Raw genomic sequence first — 26267 nt, forward strand, 5'->3', positions numbered from 1 at the left:
TGGCAAAGGGAAGGGCTACTGAAAAAGGGGCAAACGAGACCAGATGTCTTTGGAGGGGCGTGTTCTCATTTGAAGTTGCCACCCCTTAAAGCAACAAGGCAGATGGCACCCCTTTGCTGCCATGGGACATGGCCACTTCCCTTTGAAATGCTGCCATTCCATGGGCTCTGCAAATCAACACCCCTTGTACTGGGGGCAACACCTGTGAGGCCTTTTCCATATCAGGTACACTTAGCAAGTCAGCCCCAGTGGTGAGCACGGCTCAGGCAGCACCTGCTAACCTGCGTGCGGTGCTCAGAGCTGGTATGGGTGCAGCCCCGGCTGTCACCTGTCTACTAAACCTGCCACACCCAAAGGGGGGTTAGGTATGGGGGCTGCCCTCTTGGCCAATACTGGGGACTGAACCAGGGACCTAACAGCCAACAGCCCAAGTCTCTACAGTGCAAGCTAAGAGCTGGCCCAGCCCCATTCCCTCTGCAGATCGGGAGGCATAGCACACACTGACTGGGGGCTAACACCTGCTGCCAGCGGAACGGCGCTAGTGACAAGAACGAGCAGCTTCTGCCACTGCACAAGTGGCCCTGGCTGCAAGGATCTGGAGCCCAGTAGCTTCAAACGAGTTCTTGCAGACATGAGGAATGGCAGCCAGGGCAAAGGGCCCTCATGGCCATGTGCTGCTGCTGCTCCCATCACTCATACTAGCCGAGCACCTCACCTTGCAGGGCTAAGTCTAGCCTGGTGGGCCATTCCAGGGGTCAGAATCATCCCTGGTGAAACTCTGCTGAAGTCAATGGGGCTACCCCAGGGATGAATTTGGCCCGTGATGTTTTGCTTCTCTACTCAGGACTCCCTAGGGGGCATAGGCCAACAAAGCATAAAAGAAGTGGACCACAGGTAAAGAGAATGTCAACCTCCATGAACATCACACGCTTGGAGGCTGAAACTGATCCAGAGTGATCATTCAGGCATAGCTGATGTGCTATACAGTGGGCAGCATTCCATCATCACAGCCAAGGAGGGAGAAGGCGGGGAAGGGAAGATACAATAAGCTCAACACCAGCTGCCATCTAACTGTGCTTAGAACACTACAGAAGTGATCATACAAGGGACCAGCAAAAATCAGCTGCTGAAAACATGCTGAAAGCCAAGCTGAACCGCCTTAGGGAGAGAAACGTACAGATGGTCATTTAAGATGGGGAGGAGATAGGGTTGGGGAGGGGGGGGGGTTACCTGTTGGGGCAGGGATTTATGTGCTGGTGTTCTGGACCAGATTCAAAGTCCCCAAACCCCAGTGCCCTGTGATAGCACCCATAGCTGGCGCTTCTCCAAGCTTTGATCTGGGCTTCACAGACCGGATCCTATCACTTGGCCAAGCATATCCCTGAGCGCTGCCTGGCACAGGTATTTTCCATGGCCATCCAGTCTGCAGTAACAGCACTTGGGGGTTGAGCATCAAGCATTTAATAAAGATCTCCAGTAGACCCCTAGGAGAGGTCTGGTTTTGGTGGGGGGTGGGAAAAGGAGGGGAGACCAGACAGAACATTCACAGTCTTTCCCCAGCACTGCCAATAAGTCCATCTTGCAGAAGGTGTTAGGGCAGAGGATCGAGCATTTGGTGCCTCTTGATATGTGTTGTGTGGTCTGGTGAAGTCTTCTGTGTGGGAGAAGAGAATGAACATCAGGGGATATTCCTGGAAGCTTAATTCATCTGTCTCCCACTTCCTTTCAGCCCTTACATTCCTCTGTGCTGGCAGAGTCCTTTGTGTCCAGTGCCCCAATCTCGTGGTTCCCAGGGTGTGCCCTGTGTGCTAGCCCTGACGCTACCAGGTTCTGTGACTGGTGCTCTACCACTCTCTCCTCCCAAAGCTTTAACAAGGAGATTCTGCGCTGGACCCTGTATGCCGTTCAGTAATATGTTCGCCCACCTGCCATGCTGAAAACCCCATGCCTGTGGTCTAGAGCAGGCCATGGTGGATGATTGTCCACCCAGCTGAATGGGCAGGGGTAGGTTCTACTCAGTCTTACCCCAATCAACAAATGCAGCCACCCTACAAGATTGGGAAGTCACAAGTCTGACAACAGCCCCCCCGTGATATGAGGAGAAGTCAAAGGGCTTAGGTAAAGAGGGCCCTGGCCAACCAGTTGTGATGGAGCCTAAGGGGGTGTGTGTGTGTGTGTAGGGGCGGGGGAGGGGGCTAAGAGACTGCTGCAGTCCAGAGAGCACATGGGTGGGTCAGGGAACAGAGGGTAGCCCCGTCCCAACCCTGCACACTGCAGGGACACGGGTGACTAAGAAATTCATTGTGACCAGCTGTTCAGGCACCAAAATTTAGACCAATGATCTGCCTCTGTGGTGCAGATGGGTGGAGTCAACCCAACAGTCCTTCCCACAGCAGAGGACTGGCTGGCTATGAGGATCCACTCTCTTTCCTGCTCTTCTTCCACCTCTGCTTGCTCTGCCTGGTTCTCCTCTTCCTCCCCTCTCCTCCTGGGAGTGTGTGGAGGGGGTGTGATACTGAGGTAGTGTAACCCACACACCTCCTGCGTGTGGTGTTCTGTTCCATCTAGTGGCACCAAGACCACTTAGAGAGACAGATAAAATGAGTCTGCTCTACAGCCTTCACTAAGAGCCAGCTGGCTTTTAGCTCATGTGGAAGAGGCTCCAGAGGTTCCTGGTTCAATCCCGCCTGCCGACGACCGGGGTCTGTCGACATTATACTAGCACAAACCACAGAGACTTTCAGCCTGGATATTCTTGTGGGGAGGGGAGGTCCCTTGAGCAGCTTCTGTGCCCTAGAAAGAGTGCTGAGCCCTTACACAGTCCCCTATCCTGGCCATCAATCTTTGGCTAAGAAAAACTAGATGGACAATTTTAGAGACCAGTAACGCAGCTCTTACACCAGCCACATGGACAGTGGCCATGGCAGGAGGGTGAACAGCTGAGTATGAGAGGAGTCAGACCGTAGCTGGGTGAGCCCAGCTTGTGGCTTGGCAGGCATAGCAGGCATGTTACTGACCAGTGAGAAATCATGCAGGATGGTGCTGGATGAGCGCCCAAAGCCATGCTCTTGCTCCAGGAGCTGGGTGCTGAGATCCTGCTTCTCCCGCCCCCATTTCCTTGCAGACTCCTCCAGCTGCGAGGGAGAGAACAGATACTCAGAGCACTATGGTAGTGCTGCCCTGCTTGCCCTCTCACCCTGGGTTTGCTCTTGAAGGCAGTGGTGGTGCATGGCACCACCACTCTGCTCACGGACACATGGGAAATTGACTTGTGCAACTCAGACTGCTCACCTGTGGCTTCCCCATCCAAGCCACACATTCCCCAGCTGGCTGCCTCCCATAACCTATACCCAGCCATACACAGCAAAGCGCTGCTGGAATTAGGGGAAGCTTGGAGAATATGAAACATGGCACCTGGGCAACTGGGTCTTTGAGGCCACACCCAAGGTGTTCCTTTGAGGTCCATTTCCCCTCACTAGTGCTGATTTGGGGACCTGTTAGACTCATGCTGCAGCCTCCTTCAGGGGCTTATTTGTGGGAAAGCCTGTGAAAATGCTCAATGCCAGGGAGGCTGGTGGGCAAAGGAGCTTTTGGACACATCTGCTTTAAGGCCTTGAGTCTGCTTTTCTGAGCTCTCCATGGGCTGGGCCTAGGCTATGTCAGAAATTGATGCCTCTCCTTCCACGTTGTTCTCTCGAGCGATGATGAGACTCAAGGGGAAGACTAGTTTGAGATTGATCTTTTCAGCAGCCAGTGCTTGACTGTGGAACTCCCGTCCACAAGAGTTACAACTGACCAGCAACTGATCACCTTCCAGGCCAATTGCAAGAGTCAGCTCTTCACCAGCCAATAAACCATAACAAGTCCTACCCTCCTCTGGGAAAGGAGCAGAGATGAGACAATGCTTTGTCTGCATCTAGCCCCTAATCCACCTGTGATCATGTATATAGATACCTCGAAGGAAACACCAGATCCAGGGGGCACACCAAGGGGTGAGTCAGGTTGTCAGAGTTCATTCTCATTCATGCCACAGGACCATGCAATGGGTGGAGATTGGGGATGGGATGTGTGTACTGGGGGGATGACCATGAGAAAGGGCATGACAATTACCTGGCTTTCCAGGACACGAATGCGACCTTGCGCCTTCTCCACCTTGGCCAGCAAAGACAGTTTCTCTGAGTTGGTGGAGAACATGTCCTGCAAACAGGTAATACAGCCAGCAAGTGAGATTTAGAGACTCTAGCCCTCCATCCCCTTCCCATCATGACACAGGCTGCCAGTGACCCCTTTCCCCCCACCATTCCATGGAATTCAGATAATGGGAGTGCTGATGCGGGGGGTGGGGAGGAGGTTGGGGTTGGGGGGCAAAAAGCCAGTGAGAGAGGAGCTGAACAGACCTTGGATCTGTGGAGGCTGTGATGAAGGCAGCTCTTTAAATACAATATAATATTGCATTGCAGTAGTGGCTAGAGGCTCCAATCAAAGGTCAAGGCCCCATTGTGCCAGGTGCTGTACAAACTTGTCAGCAGAAACAGTCCCTGTCCCAAAGCGTTTACAACCTGATTATGACACTGCACCCCATATTCTTCAGAGTGATATTATGATAGGATTATGACATAATTATGATGCAGTTTGTACAAGATAAGTCATGTGAGATGTCATTGGAAAAGTTTTGATTTGCTGAATATGATTATCCTATTTGTATGCATGTATCATTTTTGTATCTAAAGTTATGAATATTATCTATGTATCTGTATTTCAAATGTAGTTACACCTGGGTAAAGCCCACTACACAAGATACGTTCAGTCTAGATAGCTGGTTGGGAAGGGCCTAGTCAGGGCAAAGAGCCATTAGGGAGAACAATAGGCTTTAGGAGAAGCTTATCTCCCACCTGGTGAGCCTTCCTGAGAACTCCACAGACAACCTGTGAGTGATGGCTGCTATGACTCTACAAGGACATGTGACCAGGCCACATGATGCTGGATTCCATCTTGGGATGTCAGTACTTTTCCACAGATTGGTCTGGGAACCAAGCTTTGGAACAAAGGGTTCCCGCCATATGCAAAAGCTGTATAAGGCAGGGAGTGACATCATCAGGGTAGGGTTCATCACTTCCCACACAAGAAGACTCCTGGAAACAGCTAAGGAACAAAGACTGAACTGGAGGAAAGTGCTGGACCCAGGTGAAAGGGATTTCTAGCCAGTGTATGAAGTCCTGAGAAACCCAAGTTGTAAAGCTAATGCAGCTTGTGCCTTAAGAATCTGTAGCCTGCTCGTACCATCAATTAGGGTCAGAATCTGTTATTCATAGCCAATCTATTTAGTATATTAAGTTTAGTTTGCATTTTTTGTTTATTTGCTAGGTAATCTGCTTTGATCTGTTTGCTATCCCTTATAATCACTTAAAATCTATTTTTTGTAGTTAATAAACTTGTTTTATGTTTTAATCCAAAGCAGTGAGCTTTGACTGGAGTGCTTGGGGAAAATCTTTGCTTGGTTACTACAAGTGTCCATTGTTCTCTTCACATTGAGGGAGAGGTGGACTGGGTATTAAACCCATATACTGGCCAGATTTGACCAGGGCAGGATGGTACTGGGAAGCCGGAGGTTAGAGAGCCTGCGTATAACTGCAGCTGGGTGTGTCCCTACCTAAGTTTCCTCTGAGCTGTGCGGCTGCACAGCAGCCTACTAAGTGCCACACAAGCGTTCAGGGCTGCTGTGGTGCCCCTCCCCCAACCTCAACAGAGCCCAGCCCCAGATCTGCCAAAGCTGGGGAAGAGGCCCCCCCTTCCCTGCCCCCAACCCAGCCCCAGCCCAGACCTGCCATGGCCGGGAGAGAGGCAGGTCCAGCCCTGGAGCTGCCACGGTGTGGAGAGGTGAACCTTCCCCGCACCCCAAACTTCTCATCCCTGGACCCACCCCAGAGCCCGCACCCCCAGCCAGAGCCTTCGTATTGGCGCATATAACAAAATTCATTCCGCACATGTGTGGGAAAAATTAGATGGAACACTGGTGTATGAATGCTGGTGAAAGTGCAGGTTGGAGGGCTTTGCAGATTCTCACAGCAGTACAGTGTGAGAGGGAGCCCAGGCTGGTGGGTCAGGGGGGTTCAATGTTACCTCAGTTCCAGATGGCACGCCGGGGGGAACCCGTCACACTGATAAAGCAACTGAACGGCCAGCCACAATATCCTGCACATGAAGTGAATCACTCCCACTGGCTAACAGGGGACCCTCCCCATGGCATGGCCCCAAGGTGACCCATCTCACCGGCAAGGCTTGCTGCTGCAGGATGATGGGAGAAGAGCGGTAGCGGGCTCTGCCCAGCTCCTCCCGCAGTCTCATGTTCTCGGCTAGCAGGGTGGAGTAGAACTCCTTGGAGAAGCTATCAGCTGGGGGAGAAGAGCAGAGAAGCCACTCAGACCTCTGCTCGGCTCCATACCCTCCAGCAATTTCACTACCCACCCCCTTCCAGGGAGAGGGCAGGTCATTTCACCTCCCCTTTGCCCCTGACAGCCTACCATACTGGAATCAGAACCTGGGGGCTTTAGGCTTCCTTGACTGGGGGCTCTGCTTTTCCCTTCCACAGGGCCAGACATCACGTGGAGTAGCAACTTACTCCACAAGTAGCCCCATTGGTTGGTGCTGCCCAACATGAGTAAGGGAGGGGGCAGGGTATGGCCCTGAATGATGAGCCTCTCTGCTGGGTCCCTATGAGCTTCTCCCACCTGCCTCTCATGTGGCCAGTTGAGCTGTAACTTGGGCCATTCCCTCCCCTCCTGCATCACTCAGGAGCTACCTGGCTCCCAGATAAAACAGAGCCCAGCCCAGCCCCTGGCTCTCACACAAAAAGAGAGGGGGGCATTTACCCAACGGTTGCTCACAGGTCCTAGCGGCCTCTGGCACCTTCTCCTCCAGCATGCGCTCCATCTTCTCAATCACCTTTGGAAGGCAGAAATTCAGTGGAGAGGGGAGCTCCCATCATGGCCCCCTGAAGGCCCACATAACCCTTACAGCAGCAGGGTGCTGCAGAGAGCTGAGACCTTGGCTAGACTAGATTTGGGGCATGTTGTTAGCACATGATCACTAACAGGGTCTAAACATCTAGTCTGCAGAGGGTACATTGCCCTTAACTCATGCTAAACAAGCTGAGGTGAAGCCCAGAGGTTGGCATGTTAAAGGCGGTGTGGCCTTAGCAGCACTAGACTTTTAAAACATGTGAGTCACACATGCTAACGCCACAACCCTAGTCTGGACAAGGCCTAGCTCTGCAATGCTGTTGCTGGCCTTCCCTCATGCTCAGTTTGCTGCACTGCTCCCCAGCTGGAGGGGGCTGTGTATGGGCCACAGACAATGAACCTCATGTCCTTTAAGGGTGTGTCCACACTGCACATGGGCAGGTCTACATTTAAAATGTGACAGCGGCACAGAGGAGACGCTGCTATGCTGACGGGAGAGCGTCTCCTATCAGCGTAGTTAATCCATTTCCCCAAGAGGCGGTAGTTATGTGGGTGGGAAAAACTCTCCTGTTGACATAGTGTGCTCTCTATGCCAGGAGTTAGGTCGGTCTAACCGGATCACTCAGGGGTGTGGATTTTTCACACCCCAGAGTGACATAGTTATACCAATGTATGTTTGTAGTGTAGACCTGGCCTCAGCTTTTAGGCAAAGCTCTACTTCTGTCCATACACAATTCAGTCTGACTCAGGTCACCAAGCACTCAGGAGTCACAGGACTCAGGTCTTAGGACCCTGCTGGGGTGTGGATCAGAGCCTGAGTCCTGCTATGACTCGGGCTCAAACCCTGTCATTTTGCAGCTGTGAATGCAGCTCAAGCTGCAGATCCAAGTCAGAGGGTCTGTGTAGTGCAGTATGGATGTGTTAGCATGGCCGTGAGACCAGCAGTTGTAAAGCCAGATTTACAATGCAGTGTGTATGCTCAAGCGTGAGCTTGAAACACCAAGTCTGCAAGCCTGGTTCCACAGATCTGGTCTTAGAGTGCAGTGCAGACAACCCTAAGAGACGAGGACCTACAGGGATTGGGCAAAGGGACTGTTAGTCTAGGCAGGAATGCACTTCTAGAGCAAATCTGCAGTCTGGGGATATGGGGGATCGCTGCTACTCAGATCCCAGGATTCCCAAGGCTGTCCAGACTGTAGGCTTTGAAAAGCTGAGTGGCTGATCTGCAGAGCTAGCATTAATTACTGTCACCACGCTCCATACCAGAGACTCAGTGAAAGCATCTGCATCCCAAAGTTCTGGGCTGGGTGACCCACAGGACTTCAAGATCCCATTCTCTGGTGCATGAGAGAGTTCACGGTGCTAAGCAGATGCCCTGCAGTTGCAGCGCCTATTTCCATGCCAGGTTCCAACACAAGAGCCTGAAAAGCCAAGCACTTAATGCAGAATGTTGGCTCATTATGGTGCAGTTGGTTGTAGCGATCCATCCAATACCTTCTGTGTAACACAATGTGCACCTATGCCCTGCCACCAGGAAATGGGTGACAAAGAGGGAGCAGATGGAGGCAGGAAGATCCCGCCCTGCTAGTGAGACTATGGGGCCCCGATCCTGTGTGCCTGGGTTGTGCTAACAAACACGACCTGATGGGTTTGCTTTGCTGTGGCTTGTTGCAAGGTCTCCCTGTAGGGAGTGCACTATGAGCACAGGGCATGTTGCCCCAGCATGGAAGAGGGGCAAAGCACTGTGGGACACCCAGCTGGGTGCCCTCCCCTAACCCTCCCATGCACCTGTGCTCTGCTCACCCTCTCCTGCTGCTGCACAGTGTCTTCCAGGGCTTTCATCTTGGTGATTTTCTCCTGGTACTTCCTCAGCACCATCTGCTGCTGCTGATGGGCTCGTTGCAGCTTCACCAGATCCTTCTCCCGGTCGTTCTTCTGGTGGGCGAGAAGGGAGGGAAACCATCAGATCCCTCGGGGAGGGAATCAGAATGCACAGGGGATTCTTTACGGAGGTGGATGGACACAGGCAGACCTGTGGTTCTCTCTGGCTCCTAATAGTCGCTGATCAGGCTGAGGAACCATGGCAGGGTGTGACTCGAATTGAGCTGCCAAAGCTACTGGAGTTCACCTGTTACTCCATGTTACTCCACTCTCCTCCCTTGGTCAATCAGGGTGGCTGCAGGGCTAGGAGAGGAGGGTAATCAGCAGAGAACTCAAACTACAGCCCCAGTCTCCAGGAGCTTAGTGAGACTGTCCAGGGGTCTTGGAATATTTGCTTCTCCAGATGGCTCCCACAGCTCCAAGCTGCTTGCCCCCAGTGAGGGCCTCCCGGGCACCAGGCTGCCCTCTCTGAGCCTGTGTTAATTTCCACCTGTAACCAGGAATGCGCTGCTCCTAGCGTGCAGCTCTAAAGAGTGGTGGCCTCCTTTCTCCTCTGGAGGGGAAGACCCCCAGCATGGGATAGCAGGAGAAAGGCAGAGGGTGTTGGCTGTGCAGCACAGCTGACTTTCACCCTTAGCCTGGCCTCTTGCTCCGCAGGCTGGGGCTGGGGAGCAACCTCTGATGTCCCACGTGCTGAGCCCTGTCTCCTCTGTCAAACTCCCTTCTTGCATGCAGCCTTCTTCAGAGCTCCCCTCACTAGGGACAGCCCAGATCCTTGTGCTTGTGCCCTGGGCATCATATCTGTTTGAATTAGACCATGAGGCCCTCAGGACAGGAGCTGTGTACACTCACGGGTCCCTCTATGGAATAATGACCAAGCAGGCCAAAGCCATCGGCACAGTTACCCGGATCAGCTCATTCTGCAGCTGTTGCACCCGGTCCTTCATCCTGCTCATCTCCACTGTCCCAGCAGCCAGTTTGCGCTTGAGGGCCACTGCAAGAGACCACACAGCCTGGTCAGTGGCACGGGGGCATGTCTGAGGGATACAAGCAGCTTCCAGGACTCCCAGGGAATAGGGGACACAGCTATGGGGCAGGTCTATTCACCAAGGCCAACAGCGCCCAATCAGATTGTTAGATCCACAAATTCAAATACAAATTAAACTGGATGGTGAGGACTGAGGAGCATCTGCCAAGAGAGAGAGTCCCAGAGGAGAGGGCAGGGACAGGAATAACAGGGACTGGGGGTCACTGACACCGTGCCTGCCTCTAGCCAAGGCTATTAACCTTTCACTTTCCCACTCCCTGTAATACCACAGTCAGAGACACTCCTCACTCTTCCTCATGGCGGCCTCCTCCTTCCTTCGCTCTCTACTGGGCCATGCAGAGGTGGGGGTGGGAAGTGCGTACTTTACCTATCCTGTCGACTGTCTCCGCCTTGGTCATGACGTCCACGTCCACGTCGTTCAGCAATGTGCGGCCCACTTCCTCGTGCATGCTCAGATTGCGGTGTAGGGTGCTGTTCTCTGCCTCCAGGCTGGCAACACGCCTGCGCAGAGACAGGATATCGTCTGCCATCTTCTTCATGGCCACACAGTAATTATCCAGCTCCTGTTGGCCACAGGAGTTACAGCTTGTTACAGCTTGCACTGTTACCTGTTACAGCTTGCACAACCTCAACTTAGAGACATATGCTTAGCCAGGTCCCTTCTTCTTCCTTCCACCCACCCACCTCAATGACCAAAGGTGCTGGCCAAAGGCTCCTGCCACGGGGGACCAGACTGAGCAAGAGCCTGGGTGGGGATGGGTGAACTGCAAAAGACATGGATGAGCTGCGGAAAGTTTCCCACCCAATCTTTATAGGACACAATCGCCATAGTTTTCAGGTGTTCAGGCATGCACCATAATGTACTGAACTTATATAGCACTCTTCATCCATAGATCTCAAAGCACTTTAGGAGCGTGGGTAAATATTACTGACCTCATGTTACAGATGGGGAAGAAGGGAGAGGAAATGACTCACCAAAGGTCACTACATTAGTGGCAGAGTTAAGACTACAGCCCAAATCTCTTGCATCTTAGTCATCTGCCTTAACAACTAGACCACACTGTCCCCTGCTTATCTGAGATTCTTGGAAATCTCAAGCCACTGTCACAGTAGGTTTACATCACCTCCTGCCTCTGTTGGGGCTGGAAAGACCATGGAAACATTGTCTTGTGCTATCTCAGCAGTCGGGTTTCTGATCACAGGTGGAATGGGAAAGTTTGGGGTGAAACTTCTGGTCCATTCTTGTTTGGTTTCAGCAGCTCAGCAGGGTCAATTTTTCTTCCCTTGTTTTAAGCATTGTGTCCATCTAGTGCTGGAGGTGGGGGTGGAGGTGGATGAGGGGGGCTAGATTGACAACTCCAGGGACCTGAATCCTATTTCTTTGCCCAACAAAGTGACAAACTTCCCCAGCGCCACATGTGTGCCTCCATGCTGACCTTGAGGGACGACCTCTAGGGCTGAGAGGGGAGATCACGCCTCATGACCTAGGCTGTCCCTGGTCTCTCTGCAGAGGCTGCCAACCAGAACGCCAGCTAGCATCAGCTATAACAACAGGCTTGTGATGTAGCATCTATCTACTAGGCCAGAGGTGGGCAACCTATGGCCCGTGGGCCACATCTGGCCCGCGGGACCATCCTGCCCAGCCCCTGAGCTCCTGGCCCAAGAGGCTAGCCCCTGGACCCTCTCCTGCTGTACCCCCTCCTCCGCAGCCACGCCGCCGCGCGGGCAGCACTCTGAGCAGCATGGTAAGGGGTCTGGGGCCAGGGGGTTGGATAAGTGGCAGGAGGTCCTGGGGGGCAGTCAGGGAGCAGGGGGCGGTTGGATAGGGGGTGGGGTCCTGGGGGGGATGGTTAGGGGTGGGAAGTCCCAGGAGGGGGTGGTCAGGGGATGGGGAACAGGAGGCAGTTAGATAGGGCAGAGGTCCTGGCAGGGGCGGGAGCAGTGGGGGTTAGATAGGGGGTGGAGTCTGGGGGGGCGGTTAAGGGCAGGGGTCCTGGGAGGGGGCTGTCAGGGGACAAGGAGTGGGGGGGGGGTTGGATGGATGGAGGTTTTTGAGGGGGGTGGGAAGTGGGAGGGGGCAGATAGGGGGCGGGGGCCAGGCTGTTTGGGGAGGCACAGCCTTTCCTACCTGGCCCTCCATACAGTTTCGCACCCCAGTGTGGCCCTCGGGTCAAAAAGTTTGCCCACCCCTGCACTAGGCCCTGGACTGAGGGCATCAAACCCATTTCACTCAGGGCCACCAGACAGCCAACCGTAGTTGAGAGAGTGACCCCGAGGCAACAGGCTCCGTATCTCATTAGCAGAGCCCAGAGTCAAGCAGTTTTCTTCCCATCTCTACTTCGTAAGATCTTCTCATTTCACACCATCCCTCAAGCACTGGCCCCCATCTGCCCCCATTCATATACTCCTCCCTTCCCATTTCAGGTGGCTGCCACCTTCCCCCATCTGCATCCTCCTCCTTTGCCATCCCAGGTAACTACCACCTTCCCCCAAGTGTATCCTCCCTTCCCATCCTGGGTGTCCACCACATGCCCCTGTCCATATCCTCCTCCCTTCCCATCCCTACATTGGCAGGTCACAGTGGTCCCATCATGGTGTGTTCTGCACCCAAAACAAGCATCACTGCTCTGTCTGTTAACTGACCAGGACTAACCAAGGAGCAGTTGACATAGGAGCTGCATTCCAAGATTTACCCACTACCCATCTTCACCCCTTTCAGAAGGGCCCCTGTGCTTCCCCAATATGGCCTCTGGCAGACATTTCTGGCACGCCAGGCCTCAGCTCATCTGTCCCACATTAACCACTGAGTGATGGAACCAGCTCTGGAAACACGTCAATTCTTTCATTCTTAAAGCTCTCATCATGGCAGCAGTGATGTTCTCAGGGTAGAATTCCTCACCTAGAAGGTTACTGAAGAGGCCTTGGAACAAGAATTACCACCCAGCTGCATTGGGCAGCAGCACACCATATGCTCCCTCCTGTGTTCCCCTTATCTCCACAACATCACTAGTCCTTCCTAGATCCATCTGTGCAGACCTGGGGAGAGGGCAGCAAATGGGACCAAACATCGCTCCACCACAGTGCAAACAGGACCAAATGGCACTTTGTAAATCAGCTGATAATTCCTATCCAACATCCAGAGTTCTGAACACAGCACATCAGTTATACCTGGTTTGTCAATATCACTCTCTCCTACCCAAGCCTTCTTGGGCTGCTCTGATGAGCCAGGAGATTTACCGCCCTATTCAACACACCCTATAGATGATTTGCCTCCCCACAGGCAAAAAGATCACATGCCAAAATAGGCCCTGTTAAGGGATGCTCCAGCTCTCTTAGGGGCCCTCTTTTAAGTATTTTATGGGGAGAAGGTTTCTGATAGGTTCTTTCATTTAGCAGCCAAAAGCATAACGTGATCCAATGGCCGGAAGCTGAAGCTGGACAAATTCAGATGAGAAATAAGATGCACTGAAAGTCACTAAGCACTGGAACAATATGCTGATGGATGTGGTGGACTGCCCACCACTTGGAGCCTCTAAATCCAGGCGAAGTGTGCTTCAGCTCAAACACAGGTTATTGGCTAAGCTACCTGTGAATTTTTCGACTAGACTAGACATTTTTGGTCAGAGAATACCAATTAGTCAAAACCAGACCTTTTGCAGAAAGTTTGGATTAAATTTTCATCGGGAAGGTGCCTCTGGTCTAGGATGGAATTTCTGGTAAAAATGAGGGTCGGAGTCATTCCAGACCAGCCAATCCCAGTGGCTAGGGCAGTCAGCAGCATGTGGGTCAAGTCCCTATTCTACCTCATGCAGAGCAGGGATTTGCTCCCAGCATATCCTAGGGCTGCTACTTTCACATAGATCTCCATTTTGTTCCAATGCAAAATGAAAAAAAATTTGCAAACCTTGAAATTTTTCACACATCCTTGTTTTCCATCCAGTCCTAGTTACAGGGTTTGGTGCAGGACTCGCTGGAGTAGGTTCCCTGGCCTATGCTATTCAGGAAGTCAGAGGAGATGATCATAATGGTCCCTTCTGACCTTAAAACTTATTAATAATATTTCTAAAGGGGTGTGTGTGAACATTACTATCACCATTTTAGAGGCGGAGAGACTGAGGCACCAAGGGATTAACCATGGCTTGCCCAAGATCAATGGCAGAGCTAGGGACAGCATCTAAAAAGCCTGACTCCTAATCCATTGCTCTACCTACTAGACCACATTGCTCCTCCTCCCCCCATCTGCCTGCCCTATGTTATAGGAATGAATTCCCTACACACCAATCCAACTAACAGTCAGTGAAGATCCTGAGAGAGGAATAAACCAGTGGAAAGGGAGCAGGGAATCATTACGGCAAAATGAGGGCATGGAAACAGACTGGATTTATCAATGCACGCTTTCCTGAGGGACTGGAGCTGAAGAGATCTCGCTCCCGCTGGCATAACTCCAGCTAAGCCACTGGTGTTTCATATGGGCGAGAACAGCCTTTGGCCTGTTGTGTTTCTCTAAGAAGAGTCCCACTGAGTGAAGAGCTCTACCTCTCCCCCTGCAAGGCCCCCAGCCTGCTGTGCATGGAAGCACTCAGAAGACAAACAGGAAGATGATAACGTTGCCATGGTTTGGAGTTCGGGCCCAGGGGCAAGGGCACACTCCAGAGCCCTATCTCAGGAATGGATGAAACAAAAACAACAGCCAGCTGCATTAGCCAAGAGCAGCGTGTGCTCTGGCCAAGGTTAGAGCTGGGGAGAGCACAGGCTCAGGGAGTCCACTGCCACAGCACACACAGCTGCAGGCTGCAGTGAGGCAGAGAGGTTGATTGCTGCCTGGCATTCCAGATCTAACAGTGCTACCAAACATACAGAACATAGCTGCTGGGCCTCCCGGAGATCCAGCTGGGCCTAGGTACAGCACACTTCTGGTCTGTCAAGGCTCCCTGCTACGTACAGGTAGACCATACCTGAGCTGCCACACTTCGTTGACATGGTCTGAGTCTTGGTCACCTTTCTGCTGATGAACGTGTCAGCTGCATTCAGGCAGATCACACCTGCCATGCTGTGTCCATACATGCCCAGGGACAATGTACCTGATCTGTTGATGAACATGCCAGCTGCGTAGTAGGTCTCTTATCCATCCTATTGGGAGCCAACACACTCCCATACACAAAATATGACCCCAGACTTCAAGGAGCCCTTGGGTGACTGCCTTTCTGGCTGATGAGTGGTTTGACCTTGTGACCTAAGCAAGAGGCGCCTCAGCCTACAGGCTAAATCTGCTGCTGCAGTACAAGTCAAGCAACAGCACACTGCTCCCGAGACACCTACATTTAGTGTCAGCTCAGTGCAGCTTTTCAGGCACATCTCTTGGCTCTTCTGCCACCCTTCAGGGAGGCATCAGACATGCCACAGGGCACACAGGTTGTGGGAGAAAATGCAGCAGGAATAACAAGGAAATAAAACAAATTCAGATCCTTTCAAACATCTGCCTCAGAGGCAACACTATTCTGAACAGAATTCCAATAGAACAGGAGCTAACAATGGGGTGATATGTACTCTGCACACTGGATGGCTTCTGACACTGCACCCAGCAGTTGCTAGTAAAAGGGCAGTAACTGCTAAGGGTTCCCACAGCTCTTTTCTACTTTAAGTAGAAGGAAAGACTGTGGCCACTCTGATGCTGCAGTGCTAGGAACGGCTGGCAAATGCTGATTTGTCCCTTGAGCCCTTTGTCTCCCCATATCCTCTGGAGCTCTCACGATGGTTGAGGGGCAGCTGCTTGACCATGAGCCACCAGAAATGGGAAAACCCTTGGAGTAAGTTAAAATGACTGGACAATGAAGTTTGAGCTATGGCCAGTATATCCCACTGTCATGCACTTCCTTGTTCCACAGCACACGAGCTTTCTATTCTTAACATCAACTCTGGCTGATATCAGCTACATACTGGCAGTGCTAAAGGGCATGCAGCAAAATCCTTCTCTCCTAATGGGAGAGGTAAGATCTCGCCCAGTGTAAACCAAGAGTAACTCAATTAAGAATCAGGCCCCAGAGGTGTCCATCTTCAGAGAGTGAGAGACAGAGCCCATGTAACTTGAGAAGCAGCTTCCTGAATCTCAATCCTCTCTCTTATTCCCTGGCAAAGTGACAGATACACGGGTGGAGTGGTAAATAATCACAGGTGTTCATAGATTCTAAGGCCCTAAGGGACTACTGTGATTATCTAGTCTGCCCTCCTGTATAAGACCGTCCAGAGAACTGCCCCAAAGTAATCCCTTCTGAACTAGAGCATGTCTTTAAAGAACCCATTCAATCTTAATAAGTTGTTCTGGTGGTTAATTATCCTCAGTGTTAAAAATTTACACCTGATTTCCAATCTGAATTTGTCTTAGCTTCAACTTCCAGCCAGGGATCAGTCAGTTCTATAGACTAATCTGCATCACTTGGTAAGGGCTGCTCATTTGAACACCATATGTTTTAACACAGCCAAATACAAAGTCATACTTTTAGAAACAAAGACTGAAGGTCACATTTAGAAGATGGGTGACTGTATCCTGGAACATTGTGACTCTGAAAAGCATTTGGGGGCATGGTAGACAGCCAACCGAACATGAGCTCTCAGTGAAATGTTGTGGCTAAGAGGGCAAACATGATTCTTGGCTGTATATGCAGGGACATATCAAGTAGGAGTATGAAGCTGGAATTACCTCTGTGTATTGCATTAGTGAGCCCATTACTGGAGACTGTGTCCAGTTCTGGTGTCCACACTTCAAAAAGGATGTTGAAAAATTGGAAAGGGCTCAGAAGAGAGCTACAAGAAAGATTCAAAGTCTGGAAACCCTGCTATAGAATGAGAGCCTCAAGAAGCTCAATCTATTTAGTTTATCCAAGAGAAGGTTAACAGATGACTTGAGCACAGTCTACCTCCATGGTGAAGAGATTAACTTGGCAGGAAAAGACATAATGAGATCCAATGGTTGGAAGCTAAAGAGAGACAAATTCAGACTAGGGTGCACATTTTTAACAGTGAGGGTGATTAACCATGTGAGGCATTCTCCATCGCCTGCAGTCCTTAAAGCTAGACTGAATCTCTTTCTAAAAGAGATGCTATAGCTCCAATTGAAGTCATGGGTTTGATGCAGAAATTACTGGGTGAGGTTATGTGGCCTGTGTTATGCAGGAAGCCAGAGTCGATTATCATAATGACTTTAAAATCTATGAAGCTATAACCTTGGCAGGCCATTGTATTTGCTCCAGTTAAATAGTTTGTGGCACTGATGGAATAAGGTGAGGAGACAACATGTTGTGCCAGACATACAAGCAGATGGCTTTACAGGAGAAAGCAGTCACGTCTGATTTGAAAGGGGGTCAGCCCCTCCAGCAACTGCCACAACTGTATTGCTCAGGGCCTTGGGCAGAGACAGCCATGACAGAGCTGTCTGTGCGCCAGTACTGATGGCCTTCGGGAGAGCTGTGCATGGCTCAGAGCCTTGAGGAGACCTGCTTGTTTTTAAACAGGGGAGACTATCAGCTGGAAATTGCACAAGTCTCATTTCTCCACTTCAGTGGGGCGCCAGCCTTGCCGGTGTGCATCACGCACTGCGGGTGATTAGCACCCAGTCAGATGGATTAGCCATTCTGGGACCCATGTGCCAAAGGAGCCCCAATATTGCAACTCCCACCCTGCCACACATGCTGTCCTCCCAGGGCATTCCTTATGGGAAAGCCATATAGACTTTTGTGAAAGTAGAATGAATTAAGAATGAATTATATTGAAATTATAATTCATTAAAGAAATGCTACTTGAAGGGTTTGTTGAAATACAGTTGTCAGGAAGAGAAACATTAGGGAGTGTGAGACAAGGGGTCCTCAAACTAATTAACTTAGAGCTCCTACTGAGCTAGGAGATTGGTAAACGTTAGTATGCAAATAAGATATGTATGTATATTTGTCAGTTTCTGCTTTCTTTTGTCTCTTATGTTAAATTGGCTTTGGCTTAGCTGTATAAATAAGTTATCTTGAACCTCAGAGAAGGGCTCACATCTGGGTGCATTAGCAAGGTGCTTTGCTAATAAACAGAGTGGCCTAACAAATGATGTGAGTCCTGAATCTGACTTTGACAATTTGGAGGTTCCACCGAGATGGCAACCATCTTCACTGGGGCCGTGTGACTCCTGACCGTTCTTAGGATGGCCGTGGCAGGCTGGCACCTGGGCATTTGACCCGAGCGGTCCTCCACCAGAACGGAAGGGTGCATGACCACAGTGAAGTCTACGCCATCGAACCTGTTGGTTCCCACTCTGTTCTGGTAGGGATCCCGGGATCTGACATCAGGAATCTGGTCAGGTAATTATTTCTGTGTTTTGTCCGGACTGAGGACTGTCTTGTCTCTGTATCTATCCTTCCTCCCTGTGGTGTGTTTGAGTCTGGGCACCGTCTCCGTCTGGGGATCGGCTGACCAAAGGGTTCCTGTCCCCACGATCTGAGTGAGTGAAATCTGCGCAATTGCAGCCGCACCGTGCCTTGGGTAAAACCCTTGGTGTGAAAGCAAGGGCGATTGAGGGAGTAGCCTATGGGCTACTTTTGTGTGTTGCACCGGGCATCGCTCTGACAAACCCAACTTTCCTTCTTGTGTGATTGGTGTGTAAAGTCCTCCTGTATGGGTAACCAGACGTCTAAGTCGGGACAGTTCCCTAAAGGAACACCGGCTCAGTTTATGTATTTTAGGAAGAGTCCGGACTCCTGTAAATTTCTGGAAAAATGGTCTAGGCTAAGGGGGTCAGGTAGAGTGACTACTACCAGCACTACGCTTCTGTCCCCAGAAGCCTTTACAGCTATTCTGAGGGAAAATGGGCCCTTTTCCCACAGAAATGGTCTATAAGGGACTGCTGCAGGCGGCAGGCAGAGAGAGAATCTGATCAAAATTGTTTGACTATTGGGTAATGTAATCAAAATCACTAAAGGATGTAAGGGTGTTCTACTGGAACTTAACTGCCTCAAATGTATTAAGGGAATGTAAGATGAAAAAAAAACAAAAACAGAGCAGTGTGGAAGGGATGTTAAGGGAAAGAAAATGTGTATGTATCTGTCTGTGTGTGTGTAAATATGTAAAGTTCTAAGGACCAGATGGTTGTTTTTGTTTTAAATAATGCCACTAAATATCCATTTGACTCTTTAATTCAAAGTTGCAAAACTGACAGACCTTTTTGCTAGACACAGGTAATTAGTTGTTTGGCTTTGGGATTTGGCATTTAACCCTTAAAAGGTAACTCAATGCTTTACAAAATTTAAAATGTTTTTAAGTTGTGACTGCAGCAGGGCAGTCAAAATCAGGAGAATAAAAAAAAATTCTGGATTCTTTTTGTTTGTTTGTTTTTGTAACAAAATAGCAGATGAGAGTTGCAGTAAATAAATAAATAAATAAAAGACAGTGCCCTTCTGAAGCAACAGCAGGGGTGAAGAGCACAAAACAAACAAACAAACAAACAAAAAAACAATGTTAGAAACACTGAGTCTTAAAATGGCTCTGAGTCATCAGACTGTCACTTTGATAAAGGTACATGAAAACTCTGTAAGCAAAAAAAAAAAGAAATAGTTACACCTTATGTAAAAATGGATATGGATAATGTTATAGAAGTTAAACTATGGAAGGAATGTGCATTTGCCCCAGAACATGTGCAGGGTATATTGTAGAAGGGGCAAAAGAAATGCAAACATACCATGCTACTTAATTAAAATGCTATTAGGGCTCCAAAGGGAGCCACAATAGGTTGGGTTTTCTTTTTCAGATTGCTGTGTGTTTTGGAAGCAGAAGTTAAAAGTAATCAAAACTCTGGTGAAAGTTGATTGTGTCCCTTTTAAGATAGAGTCTCTGAGCTGCTGATGGCTTTAAATCCAAAAGCAGGAAGTGTCTGTGAAAATGCAAATTACCTAAATGATAAAGGAAGGAAAGAACTAGCAGCACAAAGGAGCTGCAGATAAAGGACACACCTGGTCAGCAAACAAATTGTCTAAATAAAAGGCATGGTATAACAAGATAATTTTTAATAAATTTAAAGATAATAAGTATCCCTGTAACAACGTATAGTGTGTATGATTTTTGGAAAAACCCTTTAAGGTCGTATGGTAATGATGCTTCTCAGTTATTACCTGTAAATAAAACTTAAAGCTTAACACAGCAGGAAAAACATTATAAACTTGGTCTGCTGTATAAGAAGGAAAACTCAGGGATTTAATGACTAAACAGTGGGTTAATTTCCCCATAACCCTTAAAAGATAAAAGCCATTGAAACCTGGCCTGCCTATAGAATAAAAACAGGAAAATGTGGGGGGCAATTCCTCTGTTTTTCCTGCAATTAGCAAGGAAATTTGTAAAAGAAAGTGGTATTATTATTAATCAATAATCTGTCCCCACCAGGGGGGTGGAAATTGTTTCTTTTGTTTTTAGACTCTACAAGCAAGCTGGCGCCAGCGGAAGAATAGTTCAGAATACCATGGATCTGTGTTTTGTGTTGTTTGTCTGTGGTGTTTGTCTTGTTGCTAGCATTGTTGTGTTTTAATGAACAGAAAACCTCATGACATGGGTGGGGGATGGCTTCAAAAGGCTGACCTTGGTGGGAGGGAGGGAAGATGTGTATGGGAATGCAAAAGGCTAACTCTGGAGAATCCCAAAATTCAGTGGCCACTGTTAGGATCTTGGGACAAAGACCGAGTAGACGTCTTAAAAGACAAACTCAGCCAACCTACAACTAAATTGGCAAAAGAAGAGGTTGATTGTTTCATGCAGTGGTGGGAAGAGGCAAATCATAGGCGGACAGAATCAAAACTTGCCTCTCTCAAAGATTCTGGCTTCTATCCCACCAGATGCAACTCATTTTACTATTGTTGATTTGTGCTCTGCTTTCTTTTCTGTTCTGGTTCACCCTGACTCCCAGTTCCTGTTTGCCTTTTCTTACAAGGGGCAACAGTACACATGGACCACACTGCCCCAGGGGTATACTGAAAGCCTGTCATATTTTTCCCAGGCATTAGCCCGAGACCTTGCTGACCTTGTTTTCCTGTCCAGGTCCACACTAGTCCAATATGCAGATGATCTACTCCTCTGTTCTCCTTCATTGTCTGCCTCTGAAACTGACTCTTTAGTGCTCCTTACTGCCCTAGCAAATAAGGGTCACAAAGCTTCTCGCTCTAAATTACAACTCTGTCAAGCTTCTGTCACATACCTTGGCTTTCTCCTCTCCCAGGGATCCCGTGTACTTTCCCTCACCCGCGTCCAAGCTATCCTTAGCTTTCCCCGACCCCGCTCCCCACGCCAGGTCCGGAAGTTTTTAGGCATGGCTGGATTTTGCAGACAATGGATTTCCCAATATGCCTCCCTTGCAAAACCTCTCCAGGAACTCACTCGATTCTCTGTGCCTGACCCCATGCCGTGGCCCCCTGAGGCCAGTTCTGCCTTTGTTTCCCTCAAACAGGGTTTGGCTTCTGCCCCTGCCTTAGGGCTGCCTGACTATTCTAAGCCTTTTACCCTTTTTTGCCACGAACAATCTGGGTGTGCACTTGGAGTTCTCACTCAGATGCACGGAGAAAAGAACCGCCCAGTGACTTACTTCTCTGCCACTTTAGACCCTGTTGCCCAAGGCTTACCCCCCTGCGGGCGTGCTGTGGCTGCTGCAGCGCGCCTAGTCGAAATGTCTGATTCCCTTGCTCTCCGCTCTCCTCTTACCCTCCTTGTCCCTCACTGACCTCGCCCTGCTCCAAGACTCTGCCCCAGAAATCGAGAAAGAATCCTGGGTTGCCCAAGGTTGCTCTCTACATCCCGATTCCTTTTGGCGCTCGCCTACTGGTGACTTTGTAGCCCCCTTTTCACTCTACCCATCTCTGGCCGCCCTGCTACACGGTGTTTCGCATGTCGGAAAGGAGGGGATGGTCTCTGCTGTAACTAAGACAGGATGGTGGCCCCCCCCCCCATTTTAGCTCTTTTGCAGCCCGCCACTGTGCAGCCTGTACCATTTGCCAAAGCCATAATATTGGTAAACCTGTAAAAGTGGCCCAGGGGTTCCGGGGCCTGCCTCAAGCACCGTTCTTGTACAAATGCCTAAGTGTCAACAATATGAATTTATATTGGTTATGGTATGTTTATTCTCCGGTTGGATTGAAGCCTTTCCTTGTCGCAAGGCTGACTCACTGTCTGTTGCCAAATGTTTGTTAAATCATATTATGCTTGCCAAGGGAATTCCTGCTACTCTGTCCAGTGATCGGGGTACACATTTTACTGGACAACTTGTTCAACACCTGGACCGTATATTGCATATCAAACACCTGTTGCACTGTCCCTACCACCCACAGAGTGCAGGTGCAGTTGAAAGACGAAATGGTGTACTTAAGAATAAGCTTGCTAAAATTTGTGACTCTGCAGGATTAAGCTGGCCAGTAGCCTTACCATTAGCCCTTATGGACATGAGAAATTGTTATGGGATGCCCTATGCGAGCTATGACTACTATTACTCCGGTTCCAGATTTGAACTTGACTCACAGAGCACTCCTTCAGTATTGCAAGGGACTAACGCAAGCTGTAAAAAGTCACTTCCATTCACAGGTTCGAGCCCCCTGGCCCACGGAACCCACCTCCGACACTTGCCACAACCTCGAGCCAGGTGATTGGGTCTACGTACGGCGCCATCATCAAAAGCACGCCTTGGAGCCCCAGTGGAAGGGTCCTCATCAGGTACTGCTTACTACACAGATGGCTGTTAAACTATCTGGCATCGCAGCGTGGATACATGCTTCACAGTGTAAAAAGGCACCATCCCCAGAGAACCAATCATCATCTCAGGACAACACAGAGTCAAATTTGACTCCAGAAGAAGACGTAGAGGAACAGTCTGCAATACCTTACAATCTATGCTCTCGTAAGGGTTGCCAGAAGCAGACGCTATTCCTCGGCTGCTGGTATCTTATGGTCTGGGGAGACCACAATGACAATTATTTTATCCAGCAGCAGATGTGGATAGCTCAGACCCTTAATATTTCTAATTGCTGAGTCTGCAGCCACATCCCAGCCCACTCTCAAACTGGTGTTCCTGTCCTGGCTATCCCACTCAAGTCCCCAGACCTCACTGGAGGGCCTCGTCCGTTTAACAAAATACGGATCAGCAATGACACTTGGGAAGCGGTGGGAATAAATGCAACTAAATGGATAAGTGTGGTGGAGGGAAAAGGTCATTGGTGTTGGGTGTGTAATGGGACAGGGCTGGATCAGGGGAAAAGCCGTTGCCTTCAGCATATTGTGGCCAATGGTGTATGGGATTATTCAAACAAAACTAAAAAGTGGCAGGCCGGGTATGGAGATATGAATTTTTTCTCAACCTGGGATCAAACAGAGAAATCAATCCCTACAGTAACCTTAGTGAAAACAATATAATCTTTCAATGTCATGCAAATAATATCACTCCTCGTAAGGAGAATTACCCTGTACCCTTTGGGGGATACTACTCCTCCTTTGCAAACACCTATATGACAAATGGGTGCAACCGACCCTTCCTGGCCTTAATAGGCCACCACTGGGTGTGTGGGACCAGAGCTTATACCGAACTAACAGCTAATTGGTCAGGAACCTGTTATCCTGCCCGTCTCGTCCCACAATTCCGAATGCTAGGAACCTTCCCTCGAGAACGCCTCCACAATTTCAGGCGAAAAAGAAGGGACTTAACAGATGCCCAACGGCACGTAAATAACATAAGCCCCTTAACCTGGGAAGAGGCCATTGGCAGTTCCTTAATACCATTAGGGGGAGTAATACACCATGCAGAAAGGCTCCTAAGGTTACAAGCAGTGGTTGAAATAATGGCAAATAAAACCGGAGAAAGTTTAAGAGCCCTGGCCAAAGAAACAGGGGCAATCTGACAGATGGCCCTCCAAAACCGTCAGGCATTGGACATAGTGCTGGCGGCAAAAGGAGGGACTTGTGCTCTCATTGGAAAAGACTGCTGTGCGTATATACCAGACAACACCAATGAGGTAATAGATCATGCTAGCCACTTAGAACAAATCACATATCTTCCCCACAAAGAGCCAAGTTCTTTATGGAAGTGGCTAAGTAACCTTTTCAATTTCTCTGGCATAGGAAACTGGTTGTTTCAGGGAGCCCTAACTCTCCTGTTTGGAATCCTAATAATTTTTGTATATTTTCAGTTACTTTCCTGTTGTATCCAAAATTGTGGCAGGCATGCTACACAGATAGCTGCCCCAAACCAGAGTGCTAATTTGATGATTTTAAATATTACTGATGAACAAAGAGATAAAGAACGATTGATATGTGGAACCCAGTCATTGTTGGTCATTGCGTAGCTTGACCAAAAGGAGGGATTGTGAAAGTAGAATGAATTAAGAATGAATTATATTGAAATTATAAAAAGAAAAGGAGTACTTGTGGCACCTTAGAGACTAACCAATTTATTTGAGCATGAGCTTTCGTGAGCTACAGCTCACTTCATCCGATGCATACTGTGGAAACTGCAGAAGACATTATATACACAGAGACCATGAAACAATACCTCCTCCTACCCCACTCTCCTGCTGGTAATAGCTTATCTAAAGTGATCATCAAGTTGGGCCATTTCCAGCACAAATCCAGGTTTTCTCACCCTCCACCCCCCCCACACAAATTCACTCTCCTGCTGGTGATAGCCCATCCAAAGTGACAACTCTTTACACAATGTGCATGATAATCAAGTTGGGCCATTTCCTGCACAAATCCAGGTTCTCTCACCCCCTCACCCCCCTCCCAAAAACCACACACACAAACTCACTATCCTGCTGGTAATAGCTCATCCAAAGTGACCATTCTCCCTACAATGTGCATGATAATCAAGGTGGGCCATTTCCAGCACAAATCCAGGTTTTCTCACACACACCCCCCACCCCCATACACACACAAACTCACTCTCCTGCTGGTAATAGCTCATCCAAACTGACCACTCTCCAAGTTTAAATCCAAGTTAAACCAGAACATCTGGGGGGGGGGGTGTAGAAAATAACAAGGGGAAATAGGCTACCTTGCATAATGACTTAAAAATGACATAAAAAAGAAGCTTACAAGAAGTGGAAGGTTGGACATATGACCAGGGAAGAGTATAAAAATATTGCTCGGGCATGTAGGAATGTTATCAGGAGGGCCAAATCGCACCTGGAGCTGCAGCTAGCCAGAGATGTCAAGAGTAACAAGAAGGGTTTCTTCAGGTATGTTGGCAACAAGAAGAAAGCCAAGGAATGTGTGGGCCCCTTACTGAATGAGGGAGGCAACCTAGTGACAGAGGATGTGGAAAAAGCTGATGTACTCAATGCTTTTTTTGCCTCTGTTTTCACTAACAAGGTCAGTTCCCAGACTGCTGCGCTGGGCAGCACAAAATGGGGAAGAGATGGCCAGCCCTCTGTGGAGATAGAGGTGGTTAGGGACTATTTAGAAAAGCTGGACATGCACAAGTCCATGGGGCCGGACAAGTTGCATCCGAGAGTGCTGAAGGAATTGGCGGCGGTGATTGCAGAGCCATTGGCCATTATCTTTGAAAACTCGTGGCGAACCGGGGAAGTCCCGGATGACTGGAAAAAGGCTAATGTAGTGCCAATCTTTAAAAAAGGGAAGAAGGAGGATCCTGGGAACTACAGGCCAGTCAGCCTCACTTCAGTCCCTGGAAAAATCATGGAGCAGGTCCTCAAAGAATCAATCCTGAAGCACTTGCATGAGAGGAAAGTGATCAGGAACAGCCAGCATGGATTCACCAAGGGAAGGTCATGCCTGACTAATCTAATCGCCTTTTATGATGAGATTACTGGTTCTGTGGATGAAGGGAAAGCAATGGATGTATTGTTTCTTGACTTTAGCAAAGCTTTTGACACGGTCTCCCACAGTATTCTTGTCAGCAAGTTAAGGAAGTATGGGCTGGATGAATGCACTACAAGGTGGGTAGAAAGCTGGCTAGATTGTCGGGCTCAACGGGTAGTGATCAATGGCTCCATATCTAGTTGGCAGCCGGTATCAAGTGGAGTACCCCAAGGGTCAGTCCTGGGGCCGGTTTTGTTCAATATCTTCATAAATGATCTGGAGGATGGTGTGGATTGCACTCTCAGCAAATTTGCGGATGATACTAAACTGGGAGGAGTGGTAGATACGCTGGAGGGGAGGGATAGGATACAGAAGGACCTAGACAAATTGGAGGATTGGGCCAAAAGAAATCTGATGAGGTTCAATAAGGATAAGTGCAGGGTCCTGCACTTAGGATGGAAGAATCCAATGCACCGCTACAGACTAGGGGCCGAATGTCTAGGCAGCAGTTCTGCGGAAAAGGACCTAGGGGTGACAGTGGACGAGAAGCTGGATATGAGTCAGCAGTG

The 26267-nt window shown here is 49.4% G+C and overlaps 1 protein-coding gene across 1 annotated transcript in view; it reads right to left on the reverse strand.

Annotated features, from left to right (window-relative positions):
- Window positions 1-1445: 1445 nt before the first annotated feature.
- LOC311526886 (coiled-coil domain-containing protein 33-like) overlaps window positions 1446-26267 on the reverse strand; it is a gene marked incomplete at its 5' end in the record, with an annotated part of 412533 nt that continues 387711 nt past the window's right edge. The window contains 8 exons of the mRNA XM_084640352.1: window positions 1446-1654; window positions 3018-3134; window positions 4111-4197; window positions 6271-6392; window positions 6870-6942; window positions 8763-8894; window positions 9746-9834; window positions 10256-10451. Of these exons, the coding sequence (XP_084496478.1) occupies window positions 1592-1654; window positions 3018-3134; window positions 4111-4197; window positions 6271-6392; window positions 6870-6942; window positions 8763-8894; window positions 9746-9834; window positions 10256-10451 (879 nt within the window). The 3' untranslated portion in view covers window positions 1446-1591. The remainder of the gene's footprint in view (window positions 1655-3017; window positions 3135-4110; window positions 4198-6270; window positions 6393-6869; window positions 6943-8762; window positions 8895-9745; window positions 9835-10255; window positions 10452-26267) is intronic.

Source organism: Lepidochelys olivacea (assembly GCF_965140295.1).
Source record: "Lepidochelys olivacea isolate rLepOli2 genome assembly, chromosome: 10".
In the NCBI taxonomy this organism is placed as follows: domain Eukaryota; kingdom Metazoa; phylum Chordata; order Testudines; family Cheloniidae; genus Lepidochelys; species Lepidochelys olivacea.